Source organism: Schistocerca serialis, chromosome 5, assembly GCF_023864345.2.
Source record: "Schistocerca serialis cubense isolate TAMUIC-IGC-003099 chromosome 5, iqSchSeri2.2, whole genome shotgun sequence".
In the NCBI taxonomy this organism is placed as follows: Eukaryota; Metazoa; Arthropoda; class Insecta; order Orthoptera; family Acrididae; genus Schistocerca; species Schistocerca serialis.
In genome coordinates this window covers 35921435-35939152 of record NC_064642.1, presented here as the reverse complement: position 1 = coordinate 35939152, position 17718 = coordinate 35921435, and the positions used below count along the sequence as shown (strand labels likewise).

At 40.3% G+C, this 17718-nt stretch overlaps 1 protein-coding gene across 4 annotated transcripts in view; it reads right to left on the bottom strand.

Moving 5' to 3' along the window:
- The window catches only part of LOC126481027 (titin), an 804028-nt gene that overhangs the window by 108305 nt on the left and 678005 nt on the right, over window positions 1-17718 (bottom strand). For 3 of the 4 annotated variants that reach the window (XM_050104491.1, XM_050104490.1, XM_050104489.1), the window contains 2 exons: window positions 10798-14319; window positions 9091-10396 (listed from right to left, as the gene is read on the bottom strand). In XM_050104491.1, the coding sequence (XP_049960448.1) occupies window positions 9091-10396; window positions 10798-14319 (4828 nt within the window). The remainder of the gene's footprint in view (window positions 1-9090; window positions 10397-10797; window positions 14320-17718) is intronic. The other variant, XM_050104492.1, reaches the window with a different exon arrangement.

The following is a 17718-nucleotide window of genomic DNA, read 5'->3' as shown; positions in this document are numbered from 1 at the left end:
GCACATAGACACAGGCAACAGAGCATGCACAATGTCGGCACTAGTACAGTGTATATCCACCTTTCGCAGCAATGCAGGCTGCTATTCTCCCATGGAGACGATCGTAGAGATGCTGGATGTAGTCCTGTGGAACGGCTTGCCATGCCATTTCCACCTCATGCCTCAGTTGGACCAGCGTTCGTGCTGGACGTGCAGACCGCGTGAAACGACGCTTCATCCAGTCCCAAACATGCTCAATGGGGGACAGATCTGGAGATCTTGCTGGCCAGGGTAGTTGACTTACACCTTCTAGAGCACGTTGGGTGGCACGGGATACATGCGGACGTGCATTGTCCTGTTGGAACAGCAAGTTCCCTTGCCGGTCTAGGAATGGTAGAACGATGGGTTCGATGACGGTTTGGATGTACCGTGCACTATTCAGTGTCCCCTCGACGATCACCAGTGGTGTACGGCCAGTGTAGGAGATCGCTCCCCACACCATGATGCCGGGTGTTGGCCCTGTGTGCCTCGGTCGTATGCAGTCCTGATTGTGGCGCTCACCTGCACGGCGCCAAACACGCATAGGACCATCATTGGCACCAAGGCAGAAGCGACTCTCATCGCTGAAGACGACACGTCTCCATTCGTCCCTCCATTCACGCCTGTCGCGACACCACTGGAGGCGGGCTGCACGATGTTGGGGCGTGAGCGGAAGACGGCCTAACGGTGTGCGGGACCGTAGCCCAGCTTCATGGAGACGGTTGCGAATGGTCCTCGCCGATACCCCAGGAGCAACAGTGTCCCTAATTTGCTGGGAAGTGGCGGTGCGGTCCCCTACGGCACTGCGTAGGATCCTACGGTCTTGGCGTGCATCCGTGCGTCGCTGCGGTCCGGTCCCAGGTCGACGGGCACGTGCACCTTCCGCCGACCACTGGCGACAACATCGATGTACTGTGGAGACCTCACGCCCCACGTGTTGAGCAATTCGGCGGTACGTCCACCCGGCCTCCCGCATGCCCACTATACGCCCTCGCTCAAAGTCCGTCAACTGCACATACGGTTCACGGCCACGCTGTCGCGGCATGCTACCAGTGTTAAAGACTGCGATGGAGCTCCGTATGCCACGGCAAACTGGCTGACACTGACGGCGGCGGTGCACAAATGCTGCGCAGCTAGCGCCATTCGACGGCCAACAACGCGGTTCCTGGTGTGTCCGCTGTGCCGTGCGTGTGATCATTGCTTGTCAGCCCTCTCGCAGTGTCCGGAGCAAGTATGGTGGGTCTGACACACCGGTGTCAATGTGTTCTTTTTTCCATTTCCAGGAGTGTATATTGAGCACAAACAAAAGTACACAAAGAGCTGAACGGTTTCCCTCACCAGACACTGATCCTGGCTATGTGCAGATAAAATGATCTAACACGTGAAAATATTCCACCAAAAAATAAGTCCCAAAACATTCCAGAAATCACAAATGTTTGGTGACAAACAATTGCAGGAGGTGAGACTCAAAGCAGTGAGCCACGAATTGCCAGCCGACATTACACAATGGTGGATGATTTGAATTGTGTCTCCTTGGTCGTAAAACAAATTTTGGAATGGACTATAGCTTCTTGGATCTGGATCTAGTCAGTGGTCTTTCATACGGTGGTGCTGGTAAATCCCGAGATTGTGGATGTGTTGTCATATCTTCATGCTTGCTGCAATGTTCTGATTTAATTGCTTCTGCCAAGGCACTGCAATCATCAGCACATGTTCACATTTCTTTTATAAGAAACCCTTCCTGTTGCTAAGCATACAGCATGAGAATGACATGGAAGGTGTCTCTGTTCTTTGTCTTTCTAATGTACAGTCATCATCCTCAACTTCAAACACAATGTCTCACAGGCAACACTGGATTTAGTACATGCCAAAGAAGTGCTTTAACTTTTTTTCTGATAGTCTGACCTTCTGCACAGGTGTAAATATATACAGTAGATGAACTAGACTGTAAGTCATGTCCCTTATCCCAGATCTTAAACATCCACTTGCATGCTAGTTGTCTTGCTTCTTCATTTCGATGATGAGCTGTTTGCTGTTTTATTGCTCCTCATTCCAGGAGAATTTGGTACCTCCTGGCAGCAGTTCTTGTAGTGCCCATTCCTTGCAAATAAAATCCTTTATGAACTGTGCATAGTAGGACCACATTCCAAGAAAACCTCTCACATTAAATATGCTGAGAAGTTGGAAAACTTGTTATGGCTCTTACTTTTTATGTATCAAGATCTTACTGTTTCCAGATCATGGCAGAATATTTCCATTAACTAGTTGTTCAAGATTTTTATTTTTGTGGTAATGAAGAGGCACATTTTCAGATATATGGAAATATTTCAACACAATTGTCAAGTGGCTTAGATGCTCTTCAAATATCTTGGAGAAAGAAATTTTGTCCAGATAGCAAAGGTACATCACCCATATAAAATGTTGAAGCAGGTTGTCCATAAAGTGTTCAAATGTGGCTGGAGTGTTGCACAGAGCAAACAGCATAACTTTGAACTCATAAAAGCCATCAGGTGTTATGAAAGAAGTCTTTTCTAGGTCACCCTCATCACACTCAATCTGCATATCTATAGTGGAAGATGACTTCACATCATTGAAGTAGTTCAAGTTATCACCAATTTGTGCCAATGAGTAGACATCCTGTGTGGTTATTTAGTTCAGCCATTGGTAATCAATGAAGAAACACCATGTGCAATCTTTCTCCATCACGAGGACCATAGAGTAGGACCAAAGAATCTCCGACAGCTGAATGATGTGTTGCAGCGTCTTCTTTCTGAATGATCTGTTGCTTAGTTGGCGATACTGTTTAGGGTTGCACCTTTATTCCAAGTCAGTATTTGCCAAAAAAATTGATGCAGAATGACCAACACTCACAGAAGTTGTTCGTCTGTCAAGCTAAGACTTATTGGCAGCTACAGTATATCCCTGCTTTAACATTCCCAGAATTAATGTTTTCCCACTGTTTACGACATTTTTTATCAGTCCTGTCATATTTCCTATGCCCACAATGTTAATTTCCACCCAATTTTGCATCAACATATTTATAATTTTCCCACGATTTACGCATTACAAAAAAATGATGCTGACATGATGTTGGCCATCAAGTAGTGTTTACAAATATTACATGGTTAAGTTTCTTGACACCAGGCCACTCCATTCACAGATTTGAACCAGTAAACATGTAAAAGTTGGAACAATTTGTGCCATATCTCTGGCCGCTGCTAAGATCTACTTGGTGTGGTGGCTGATTGGAGTAACTGCTGTAGGTTCATTCAAATGAAGATATCATGACCAATCACAACCATTTCCAAACTGCCTCTACTGTGCAAATGCAGTTTTGTGATGTGATCATTGTGACACCTTTGTCGAACCATATTTAGCATGTTTTGGTGTATGGCCACTTGGAGCGCTAGTTGACATCGTCATTCACTTTGCGTTGCTCAAATGATTTTAGTGCCGGTTAAGTATTTTATTCATGCTGAGCAAAACATGTTTCAAGAATTTATTCTTGTTGTCAATTGCAGTATTTACGTATGTATTTTTTGTGATGTTACACAAACAAACAATGTGAGTGATCGTTTATGTGTGTGTGTGTGTGTGTGTGTGTGTGTGTGTGTGTGTGTGTGTGTGTGTGTATGTGGTACCAATAATTTGAATCCTTCAGTACGATTATATGAAAGTAGGAATGCGCTGCTTTTTTTGGACACCACATCTTAAATGAAGAACAAATGGCTCATCAAATTCACTGGTACAAAGAAATATTAAAAGAATCAATGATGGCACATCATCCTAAGCAAATAAAATAGTAAATGTGATAAAACTGTAATTTATTGCTGCAATGTTCCAACAAAATTACAAAACCATACATAGTGTTTCAAGATGAGTAAGCACCTATCTCTGTTCGAAAATTCTGATACACAAAAAGAGAATTTCAGCACAAAAAACCTTGGTGCAATCTCAGTACCACTCCATTGGACACTGCCACAGGTGAAGAAAGGGGGTAATTTTTTACAGATGAAGATCTCCTACTAGTGTATAATTATTGCTATTCCCTATTTTGAGGAGAGCTTTGGAATAAATGCTTTAATTAATAGTGTGAAAGAGTGAAGCAGGGCGCTCAGTGTAGAAGAAATCATTTTGACAAACAAAATAAATCACTAGAGTTGTAAAGCATGCCTAGCAACCTTTGTGACAGATAAGATATTTTCCACATCTTTGCCAGTTACCCTTCAGAAGTACACAGGTCATACTAATAAACAAACCTATTTGAACACAAAATTCCTAAAAACTTACACCAATAATGTCTTGCACAATTTCCTCTCCTTACTGACTCTCCCAAGCAGTGCTCCCCTCACACCCATTCCCCACTCAATTTTTAGAAGAAAATTTCCTACTTCCTAATAACTCAGTTCTAAGTTTCCCAGTTCCAACAAGGCCATGAACAGCTGAATCAATTACTCTGTCAAGTCTATGACTTTCTCAAGTCCACAAAAGATCACTCCTAACCAATATCCTCCACAAACTAACCAGATCTGCCTAGATCTACCTTGTGACATCTTCTTTACTTTCAAAATATCTTCTCAAACATCATGACATCCCCCGAGTACCATTCCTATCCGAAAGATCCTACCCTTGCAGCCACTCTCATTGTACAACCTGTTCTATATGCCTGCCTAATACTATTTACTGCAGTGCTCCACAGGAAATTCATACATCAAGGTCACTCAAAAAACTACACCATTCATTTACCAGCTAACAAGGCTTCATTTCTTGCCTTTGTACCTGGTGACAATGACAATAAAACTGGCAGAAATATAGGAAAAAAATAATACAGTTAAATTTTCAATCAATGATGATATTTTCAGAGATAAAGCTCAAACATGATAAGGACAGGAAAGAAAACTGACCATGACTTTTCGAAACAACCTCTCAGCTATTTTAAACTCCACTTCCCCACAACAGCTTAAGTGTTTCGTCAACTTGCTTGGTGAAGAAATTATACAAGTAACCTGGAGAGACTGGATAGAACATGTTAACAAAAACAAATCAACGGTCTGTCTTGGGAACATCAAGCACAATGTTGCTTAGTCTGCTCGACAGCGTGACTCAAGAGATTTTAGAGTCTGCTATACCTGTGGTTAACTTGGATTATCTCACCAAGTGCCAGGTTTTTTGAGCTCTAGATGCAAGAATCAACTCTACAAAACGTCCTCTCATCCCATCACCATCCTGTATCCAGCATAAGTTTTTACTTACAACCTTGAAAGACATGAAACAAAGAGAGTGGTTGAGGAGATACTATGACAGTGCTGTAGCCTATTCCCAATGTTATTCAAAGAGAAATTATGAAAAGTAATTAAAGTTCAGATGGAAGAAATAAAAATTTAAAGGTTAACCAATGGCACTATAATTCTGCCATAGATACTAATGTTGAAAAGTATGGACAGTGTCTTGAAAACAGGTTGTAGCTGAACATAAATAAATGTAAAACAAAGGTAATGGAATGTAGCTGAATTAAATCAAGTGCTGCTGGGGGATTTAGAGTAGAAAATGTGATACTGAAAGAAGTAGATTAGTTATGCAGTTTGCACAGCAAAATAATTGACAACAGCAGAAGAACAGACTTTAAGACTACCGTATTTACTCGAATCTAAGCCGCACTCGATTCTAAGCCGCACCTGAAAAATGAGACTCGAAATCAAGGAAAAAAAAAATTCCCGAATCTAAGCTGCACCTGAAATTTGAGACTCGAAATTCAAGGAGAGAGAGAAGTTTTAGGCCGCACCTCCAAATCGAAACAATGTTGGTCCATTGTAATATGAGACACAATTTAGGTCTAATCAATGACGAGACAGCTACAGTAGTTTGGTTCCAGTCGTAAGCTTAGCAGTTAAGCTTTACCAGGTTATGCGTCTGGCGGTCCGTCCGTATTTATACGGATACCCTTACTTTTTCACGTGCTTCGTCTGGTTTGAATTGATTGCTTATTTTTCTTTGATCTGATAAGCGCCATTTTCTTTGTTATAGGTGTTTATGTCACTCTAAGCTGAAGATGCATTACTGTACTGTGTCATGTATTGTTTCTCGTATTCTGATGAGTGTTTACGGCCTGGCATGGCTTGCTTTTGTGCGTGCTACCGCAAAAAAAAAAAAAAAAAAAAAAAAAAAAAAAAAAAAAAAAAAAAAAAAAAAAAAAAAAAAAAAAAACACAGAGAGAGAGAGAGAGAGAGGAATCGTCTCATTAGCGAAATAATGGCAAGAGATCGCTATTTGTTGTTTGTTACAGTGCTTCTTTTCTTTGATAATGATCAACAAGAACCAAATAATAGACTGCGTATGATTGAAGATGTTCTGAACGAGAGTTAAGCGAAAAATTTTCTCCGTTTGAAAATCTTTGCAGACGCCTCTTTAGTACATTACATTCTGCACAGAAATTAGTCATCTTAGATTTAAAAATCTAGTCACTTGCTGTGCTTCATTTCTGACTATATCACTATTACGCATAAGAATAATACGAATATAAACATGACGTGATATGTATGTTCTTCCGCGTTTGCTGTTGTCTCACTCTAGTTTCGTAGTTTATTAGGCAGACAGGATTTAAATGTGATAGCAGCAAACACGAAAGAATACATAGCAAAATGTTTATATTCGTATTATTCTTATGGTGAAGAGAATATTGCATGTGATTCACAATTCATGAAAGTTCCTATTAGCAACCATCTCTTCTCACAGGTAGGAAAAAATTCAGAACGTAGAGTTGGCCATATTGACAAACATCCCAAACAGTTTTGCCAGTCGGATTTTCGTAGTACATTGAAACGCTACAACATTTGAAGATGAACAATACGGAATTTGTATTTACCTCGAGGGATAATGTATGAAAATGCAGTGGTCGAAACTCGGGGCGGAGGAAAAAGCTCGTCTTCCACCTTCTTTTTAAAAAAATTTATTTACTGACGCAGAGGTTTTGGCGCCACTATTTATCCTTGTGGCTGGAAAGCATGCCTGTGTAGCGCTACATGTATTCGACAGCAGAAGTTAGTTGTGGCTGCACCTACCAACATTTTTCAGAAGTTCCGCTTACTTTGCACTCGATTCTAAGCCGCAGGCAGTTTTTTGGATTACAAAAACCGGAAAAAAAGTGCAGCTTAGATTCGAGTAAATACGGTACATAAAATGTACACTGTCAATAGCTACAAGCAGATCTGAACTTCTTGAATCAGTTAAGGTAGAGGGAAGTGTCAGTGATCATAAGGCTGTGATATCAACTATGCTTACAGGTTTTACAAGGAATGTGAAGAAAGGTAGGAAGATATTTTTGCTTAGCTACAGTGACAAGATACAAATTGCGTTAAATATTCAGTGATGAGGATGAAGATGTATAGTGTAAATGGAAAAGAATTCAAAAGCATTGTTCAGTCTGTTTGCCGGCCACAAGTCTTGTGTTCCATAGATTCAGATATTGAATTCATGGAGCCTGTATCCATTTGGTGGAGATATGCCACAATCGGCACTAACCACTGTTTGCAACAGGCTAACATGAGGTGGTCAATTTGCTAACAGTCTGTGAGCCATACAATAACCAGCAACACAAGATGAAGCCCTGTAGAAACCACAGAAATACCAAAGATAGAAGCAGGATCATTACATAGCAACAAAAATAAACAATATTTGAATATATATAATGTAACTGGATAGAACTCAAACTCTTCCCATTTCCTAAAAGTCACCAGTTCTTTTCCTTCATCCCTCATCCTTCCCCTTCAATCCTTTTACCAGAATAAGGAGCCACTGGTTCCAAAAGCTTGCAGATTTCAATACACGTTTAAATGTGTGTTCCCCTGCTGCCACAGGGTCATTACAGTTACACTAAACCTGTTGCAAGAGAAAGTCTCGATACAAACTGGATGTCGGCCACCTGTGAGGCTGGGCCTATGCACTTGACGGCTTCTCTATGCATTCTGAGCAACTGTTACATGGATGAGCTGGTATATTCTTCATTTCCACATTCTTCTGTCCTACTCTGCTCAGGCAGAACACAGTTTTACGATAACTTATACTGGTGCTCACATAGAGACTGGCAGAGCAAAACAAGCGGTTCCGGAGATAAATTACGGCAAGTACAGAGCATCATAAAGTTGTCTTCAGCATATACAAGAATCCAGGGAGCAATCCAGATCACAAACATGAATCAGGAAGGTTAAAACTTTACTACCAAATGGTGTATAACCAAAGGATTCATTGGCTAACGGGAAACTGGCTAATATTAGCCAGGCTGCGGTATTTAGTGTCCAAGACTGGTGCCACCTTATGTGCTTGCCGTGCCTCACATGGGTGCAAGCCACTGCTTTCACTGGGGCCCATCTATCTGTTGTGTTCTCCCTATCGTTACTCAGCCTGAGTGGGGAATCTGAATCACTCTCAGATAATAAACATGTTTGACATTAAAGAAAATAAAATTAAAAACAGAGACTAATATTTCTTGTGCTCAGCTGTATGACAAGCAACAGAGACATTGTAAGATTTGAAGAAAAGTTGACACGTCTGCATGTAGGAACTTGCTCTAACATGTAATGGTACATGCTTGTGAATGCATACATGCATGCCCACATACATACGTACACAGGCACTCATGCATACTCCCAGCCACTCACCCAGTCCCCCCTCCCCAGCCCCAAACACAAACACACACACCTACCTTTTAATGACAAGCCAATTGCATGTTTTAATCGTTACAGATGAAAATTGTAACATAAGGAGAAAATTGCATATCACATATTTAAATTGTCATCAATAAGTGAATGTAGACAAAAAATACAGTAAAGGGTGTAGCAGAATTAAATTACTTACCACATGGCCCATAACAAATTATGGCATTAACTATTGTTGTGGTACATATACACTTGAAATAATTAACTACAACAATGAGAATAGTAAAGAACAAATGATCTGAGTGATCATTTAGAGAAACTTCAAATTACCAACAGCTAAAGTATTAGAAACATGGTGAAGTACTGTTCACATAAAATATATTGCTGAGAGAGTAATTACTGTGATTTTTGTAAAACTTACTGGTAGCGGTGCTTGGGCTAATAAAGCCATATTCCGGTGGTTCTCCTGGCTTGACGCCAAGATCCTGGAGGCTGGTTGTCCTCTTCACAGTTGTAGTAGATGGTGGAGTTACACTAAATCTTTTTTTCATTTCTTCCACTCTCCTTAATCTTCTTTGCTCTGTTTCAAACTGAAGTTTTTGTGCACTAGTTTTTGACTGTCTTTCCAGTGTTGAGCACGGAGACTCAGATGGAGATGGAATATATGGCTGCTGAGTGTCAAATTCCATTGGTGTTGGAACTTGATTCAACGATTTACTCGGGACACTCACAGATCGTGTCACTTGTGGAGGCCTAACCCTACGATACTTTGGTTCATCGGTATCACTGTTTGCTGGTGTCCATTTTGGTTTAATGCGACCCTCGTAGTCACTTTCATAATCACTTTCACGAAATTCACCAGGAAAAAACTTTTTAGGTTTAGGGGGAGGAGGAGCACTGCTACGCCTGGGCCTTTCTGGATCTGGCCTGAAAGGGAAAGGTTCTAATTTAGGTTCAGGCTTTTTTCTGTCATCTTCACCAAATTTTATCACTCTCGTGGTTTGTTGCAAGCTCATAACACGCCGACTGGTCTCTGTCTCTTCGGCAAAGTTCATAACCTTGGAAGTTTCAGTCTGAGTTGCATTCTGGAAGATTGACTTACTCACTTTTTGCCCAGTTCTGGGTGGTGGAATGTAACCTATCTCAGGAGGGGACCCTGGTTCCAGTACAACACGTTCAGTAGTTTTTACAGCAGGTGTTGCAGTAATCACTTCCATTGGCGCCACAGTTTTGGGTGTCACAGGTTTTGGTTTAAATATCACTTGAACTTTTTCTGATGACTTAGAAGTTTTGTCAGATTTGATAGATTGATTTAGTTTTTCTATAGGCTCAAATTTTGGTCTTGGTGGTCCCCCAGTTTGTGGAGGGTTATCAAATTCAGTTGGCGGTGTTGGTGTACGTCCACCTGCAGAGGCACGAGAGCTGGCACGTGGGGTTAGTATAGGTCTGACAGGACGATACGTGGGTTCTTCGGCATCAGAATCAGCTGGACGCCACTTAGCAGGGATTCTACCCTCATAGTCACTCTCGTAATCACTTTCACGGAATTCACCCTTAACAAACTTTGAAGGACTTGGAGGTGGAGGAGCTTTTGGAACTCGCTTTGACACAGTACGAGGAGCCTCTGGTTCGAAAGGAAAAGGTTCCAAACTTGAATCTCTGTCATCTCTGGATGTCTGTTGAAGACCAGTTGGCAGCTCTTTCGTGACCATCGTAGATGATATTTCCTGCAAATAAGATAGAATTTTAGATCACCACTATCTCCAGGAAAAAAACGTATTAGTTTTAAAAACTGATTGAAAGTAGTACCTATCATGTTAAAACTGTCTACGAAATTATGATCAGATACACACTAACTTACATAGTTAAAAAAACAGTTCAAAAACATGTATCTACATTAGGCAAAATACGGAGGCAGCATACAGTGTAAGTCCTGCAATAAATCCAGAATGTTAATAAACAAAAATGTAGAGCATACATATTATCAACTACCTCTAGTAAAGTAAGTGTGATTACATTCAACAAAAACTAACACAACGCTTCTACAGAACATGCTTACTAGAATAAATTGTTTTAGTGGTGTTATTAAGGATGTGAACATGGGTGTTATATTAAACACACATCACACCTTATCTTGCTTGGAAGATGTATCTGTTGTAGTTTTCTTCTCAGCCTTATGCTCTGAATGTCTGTGATGGGCTCTTACAGAAGAATGATGTCTTAGATGACTTGGTTTTTCTGAAGAGACAAATTTTTGTTGTTGCAACAATTGTTTGTTCTGAACTGATATTTTCTCTGTTATTAAAGTTGTTTGCGAAATACTTGTTTTACTGAATTCTTCCTGTTTCATACTACTGGACTTTTGAGAAATTTGATTCAATTGTCTTGGCTCATCTGTGTCAGCCATGTACCCACTCTCTCTGAATTCTGTGCGTATCATTTTAGTTTTTGATTTTGGGGAGTCAGGTTTTTGTTCAGGTTTCTTGGCATCAACAGTAGGTTTCATTTCCTGGTGTTCTGGAGGAGGAACTGCTTGAACAAAGACTGGTGGGGATCCTTGTCTCAGAGGTGGAGGGGAAATCTTTCTTGTTTCTGCAGAAACAATTTTACTTTGTTTCTCAATTTTAGTTTCAATTTTTGATTCTGTTTTGCTAACACTTTCTATTTTTGTGTCCCTGATAACTTTTACATCAGGTCTAGGTGGTCCTTGAAATTGTGGTGGTTTATCAAATTTTGATGGAGGAGGTGGTTCTGGTTCAGTTGACTTTGGTCTCTTTGGGAGCGATGAGATCACTGGTGGCTTGACCCTACGATATTGAATATCCTCTGTGTCACTCTCGTATGGGCGCCATTTTGGGGGAATGTGTGTAGACTCAAAATCACTCTCATAATCACTTCCTCCAAATTCACCTTTCACAAATTTAGAAGGTTTTGGTGGTGGTGGAAGCTTTTGTTTTGGTTTTGGTGCATCAGGTTTAAATGGAAATGGTTCAAGATCTGGAAACCTCTCAAACGTTTTAGACTCAGCAGTAAATTTACATTTGTCTGTAGACAATATAGAAATTTTTGAAGTATCTTGTTGTGCATCTACTTTTTGTTTTGGATGTAACTGTGGAGGGAGTGATCTTTCTTTCTGAGGAGGAGGTGGAATTGTTCTCACAGCACCAGCAAGATGTCTAGTAGGTTCTTTTTCTAGATCTTTTTCCAAATCCTTTTCAATTGTTTCTACATATGACTGTCTTCTTTCCAGTGGAGGTGGACGGGCAAATCCAATTTCAGGTGGAGGTCCAGGTTCGAGTAATGGTTCAACAGGAGTCTCATGCATCGATGTTGGTCTTGATACTTCTTTGTTTGGTACAGATTTTCTTTTAGGAGGAGCTTTCATTTCAAAATCTTCTTTGAAACCAGGGGGCCAAGTTTTTTTTACTTCAGATGGTTTCAGAATGTTTTCTTCGACCACTGGTGGGGATGGTTCCTTCTGTGTTTTAGTATCAGATTGTAACCCAGTTGCATATTTAGTCACTTCTTCTTTCTGTTCTGATTTAATATCAATTTTTGTGACATCTCTTACATGAGTTTCACTTTTATCCATAGCTGATGAGTGGTGAACCTTTGTCTCAGCAATATAATGTTTCACATAGTCTGGTGTTTGAACTGGCTGAAATGCACTTTTGGTGTAAATATCCTTGGTTGTTTTAACTATATCTTCTGTAGGTTGTTGTTTGGTTGGTGCTGTCATAACAGGTTGTTTTGAACTTATAATTTTGCACTCACTTGATTCTGTTTTTTGAGTTTTTGTCTCCACTTTTTCAGAAACCATAGTAGTTTGTGGTGGAGGCCATTGCTTCTCAGTACTACCTTTTGAAACCCAAGGAATTATAGGTTTGTCCTCTGTGGTTGGTGGTGGAGGCCATGACTTTTTTAGAGCTGCATCAGGATGTTTGTGGGCCCATAATTTGTCCATTGCTAACCCTTCCATTGATGGTTTGGGTGAGGTTGCTCTTTCAGCCAGATAAGGTCCAGTTGAGGATGGTCTGATAATAATTGTGTCAGGCTCTGGTTGTTTATGTGGTGTCCACAACTTCTCCATGGCAATTCCTTCTGCCGATGGTTTTGGACTCACGGGCCTTGCAGTTGGTAGGATATTTTCTGTTATTAATGATGATATCTTCTGTGTACTTTCGGAACTCGAAATTTTAGTAAGGGAAGATTCATATTTTGGAACAGAAGACAAGTGAGCAGATGGCAAAACCTCAGACTGTGGGAGCTCTGATGTTTTTCTTGATATCCATGGTGAAATAGTAACATGAGGTTGTGAACTGGGTATTTCCTTCTTTGGCTCCTGCTTTCTGGATGGCTGAGATGAATCCACAAGGCCTGGCTTGACAACTTTTTTCTGAACACAGACCTCTTCCTGAACTTCCTTCATAGTAGATTTCTTCTGGTCGCTAGTAATCTTTTCATGTTCAGCTGGTGGCCATGAAGGTGCAGGCTTTGTGACCTGAATTTCTTGTTCTTTCCTCTCACTCTCTTTACTTAGGGTTGGGAATATTTTTACACCACCTGCTGGGATCTCTACATCAGAAAGGATTCTGTGGCCTTCTTCCAACTTCCTTACTCTTGTTGTCACATCTTCTTTGGCTTTTTTAGATGTCTCTGTCTTCGGGATGTATCCTATTTCAGGTGGTGGCTCAGGTATTAGATCAAAACTATCAGACGATGTAATATGTTTCACAGAAAATGTAGAGCTTACCACTTTCTCTGACTGAAATTGGGATTTTTTTAGTGACTCGTATGTTGATGTTGGCAGTTCTATATGCTGAATCTGACTTTCTGTGAACTTCTGCTTATCAGTCACTTCCTTAATTGGAACAGAATAGGCCTCCTCTTTCTTCTCTAAGTCAGAAAATGATTTTACTGCATCCTTTACAGTACCCCTTATTGGTAGTTCATCCTCTTTTGCTGGCTGTTTTGGTTTTATAGGCTGTTCTTCATTGTCCTTCAGTTTGGCAACAAAAAAGTCAAATGCACTTTTCTTGCTTATAGGAGCATCTTCTATGCCTGTTTCTTCTGTTTTCTTCTCAGTCAAAGCAGTTTCAGTCACATTTACAGATTTTTCTATCTCGGTTGAAGAAACAGTTGTCTCAGTTCCCATAAATTTTTCTGATTCCGGCTTTTTTGTTGGCTGAGGTTGCACAGGCTCCTCAGTGACTTTTTCAGGGGTGGACTTTGGCTTATCCTCAGCACAAGCAAAGGCACCCCCTTTCTTTTCTGGGATAGTTACAGGAGGAACACATGATTTTTCTTCAAGAGTAATGGGCACTGTATACTCATGAGTGGTTCCAGGTACTTGTTGACCTGATTTTCCATCTACTACTGTGACAGAAATAGGGGTTTCTACAGGTGCAGTAGTTGTTTTTGTTTCCTCCAAGGAAACTTTCTGAAATGATGGTGAAGATGAACGATCAATTTTTACAGAAACATGTTTTTCACTCCTTTTATGCTCTGTTAATGACAGAGATTCTGAAACAAAAGACTGTGTCCCTGGCACTAAGCCAGAAGATGTATCAACTAGTCTCTTTATTTGCTGGACTGGAGTTACATTCTCTGATATGACTTTGCTTGTGGAAGACTGCAGATGTGTCTGCTTCTAATTCAGTAAAAATAAAAAAAAAGAAAGAACAGACATGATTAGAAAACAATGTTCATATTTTATTTAATAAAAACATGTAAATTTATATACATCTGAACGTGAAACATAGCAAGTGGCATACTGCTTTTTTTCAGTTTATCGGTATTGTGGTTTCAAATGTTGTAAATGTATTTTAATTCACTTGAGAACTTGGAAGTCGTGAATTTCATTTTGGTTTATTTACATAATCACTGTGTATTTTGAGCTCTTGTGACACACCTTCAGGTGCAGCACAAGTAACTTATAAAGCTTTAAAATAACTAAGACAAAGCTGTCTATAAAAAATAAGATTTTAGGAGCATAATTTGGCCTTGTCTTTCCAAATATTTCTGTCCATCTGACTTCAGAATTCTAGACACACCTGCAAAAACAGCACATTGTCAACAGTGTTTTCGGTCTTTGTTAACATAGCAATGGCCTTATCATAATATAGTTATGACTCACTGTTCATCTGAACATTTATCCTTTCTTTCAATGGATCAATGAATGAAGAGGCATGGCTTAAAGGATATTATTCTCTTAATATTTAATATAGATTTCTTGCCTATCTTCAGCAGATAATTTGGCAGCATTAGCAGACAATGAGATGACAACAATTAAATAGACAGAGGCTCTTAAGGCACATGCTGAAAGAGTTGGACTACAAATATCCTTCCAAAAAACCAACTGCATCTGCTCAAAACATCCTAACCAAAAAGTGATCACAAATTATGGACAAATCGAGGCAGTTCCATTCTACAGGTATTTACTCAAAATCCTTGAACCTACAAGAGGAGAGAAAGAGGCACAGCAAATTTGGATGCAAAACCTTCAAAGAGCTTAACGTAAAATCTGTAAGAAAAATGTACACCCATAAACAGAAAAATCAGGGACTATAACACAGTTATCAAGCCTGAAGTCTTTTACACTAACAAAATGCTTAAACTCCACAGAAATGGTTCTCTGGCAGATATCCTAAAAGAAGAACGTCAAGTTCTATGAAAGAGACTTGGTCCCAACAGAACAAGATGGATACAATCTGCAATTCAAAAAATAATTTAAAAATTTTTGAATTTCATGACAGAATCGGAAAAAGAAATATTTAGATTTTATGAGCATATCCACCGACTCCCAGTAACAATGCTCACAATGTGGAACCATGCCTTGGATCCAGCAGGTCAAACGTTATTTAGAAAAGGCTCATATCAGTCCACCAAACATTTTCAATAAAATCCTTTACAAACAAAAACTTAGTACATGGAAAGTACTGCCAGAGTATGAAGTCACCACCAAATAAGGGATAAAGTGGACTGAAGAAAGAAAAAGTATCTATATCTATGTAGAAACTCCGCAAGCCACCATATGGTGCGTTGCACTACTACTCATTTCCTTTCCTGTTCCGCTTGCAAATAGAGTGAGGGAGAAACGACTGTCTGTATGACTTCATATGAACACCAATTCCTCGAATCTTATCTTCATGGTCCTTACACGCAATGTATGTTGGCAGCAGTAGAATTGTTTGGCAGTCAGCTTCAAATGCCAGTTCTCTAAGTTTTCTCAGTAGTGTTTCTTGAAAAGAACATCACCTTCCCTCCAAGGATTCTCATTTGAGTTCCTGAAGCATCTCCGTAACACTTGCATGTTGTTTGAATCCACTGATAACAAATCTACAGCCCATTCTGAATTGCTTCAAAGTCTTCCTTCAATCTGACCTGCTACAGATCCCAGTCAAGAATATGTTGCACCAGAATACTATATGCTGTCTCCTTTGCAGGTGAACCACTCTTTCCTAAAATTCTCCCAATAAATTCAAGTTGACCATTCACCTTCTCAGCCACAGTTCTCACATGATCATTACATTGACAACAGCAGTCCTGTCACACTTCCCTGGGGCACTCCTGAGGATACCTTTGTCTCTTATGAATACTCGCTGTCAAGGACAACATACTGGATTCTGTTACTTAAAAATCTTCGATCCACTCACATATCTGTGAACTTATTTCCATGGAGAACACATGAGAACTACTTGGATACTCTGAAGGTTGGGACATAACAGTTTCACATGATCTGATACGTCCAACTGCACCTAATTGCAATAATAATAACACATGGATATAATGTATCATATTTAAACAGAAACAATCTAAAAACTTTTTTCATCTGTATACATTGCAGCAAAAAATTATTTGCAGATATGAGAACATCATCATTGGTGTTTGTTACTATTATAATCGTCTGTTTGTACAACATTACTTGTAATTGCAGCCCGGATTTGAAGATTTTATCCTTACAGATCTCAAAAAGGGTTAAATTGTACTCACATGTCTAAATGGGGCTAAATAGGACTTTCACAGAAGAAATAGGGGCTGAAGAGGACTTTTGCCAAAAAATATGGTTTTTACATACATTTTTTTAACTAATAGTAAGAATAATCAATAATGTGAATTTTCACATTTAATGAAAAGATACAATAAATAAATTTATACACTACACCGAAATCGAGAATGTTCGACTGGCTTTGCCCCATATATAGCCAGAAACCAACTGAAGGTTTCTTAAATGCTTCTAGCGGGTGTAGACTGTGACCCAGTTGTCATCATAAACCACCCCCCACCCCCAATAACTTCAATAACACTGTCTGCTGAGGAATGGCATACGTATAATTGAAACTTGGCATCATTGGGCTTCTGTATCACCACCAAAGGGGAGGCACACTGACTCTATGAAACAGGAGAAATGGTCCTGCCAATGCTGCAACTCAGCATTAGGCAAAGGGGATGGGGCAGGGATGACAAAATTTGGGTACCATCAACAGCTTATGAGTAGCTGCACCTTGAAATTTTCTACTCGGCCCAAGGCGCTCTCGAACAGTGGGCTGCAGGACTGCAGTCTGGAGAATTAATCATGAAAAGTAAAGGACTTCGCCTATGACCAGGAAGCACACACATGGGCTCCATGTGTGGGCAGTAGCAGAAAAATGAATCAAATGATGATCAGGACAAGACCACTGGCTTGCCCAATGAGCAGAAGGAGACCAACACTGAGGATCCAAAAAGACGAATGGCTGGAAATATGATGCTGCGAGTGGCATGAATCCGCCAAGCTCAGCATGGGTGGGGACAAGCAGTGATGTGGTGCCACTGCACTGAAAATTGTCAAGTGTGGCAACACACGACAACCTGGTGAGAGGCAAGGCCACCTGAGGTATCCTGTGGGGCACCGGGGACTGTTTATCATCCACACACAACTGAGTCACCTGCTAGCTATTAGAAAGGATATCCGTTACCACTACCGTAAGCTCATCTGATTCTGCAATTTGTGCAAAGTCGAATAAAGAAGAGTCAGACAAATTTAATGCCCGAGTCTGAAGCTCAGGAT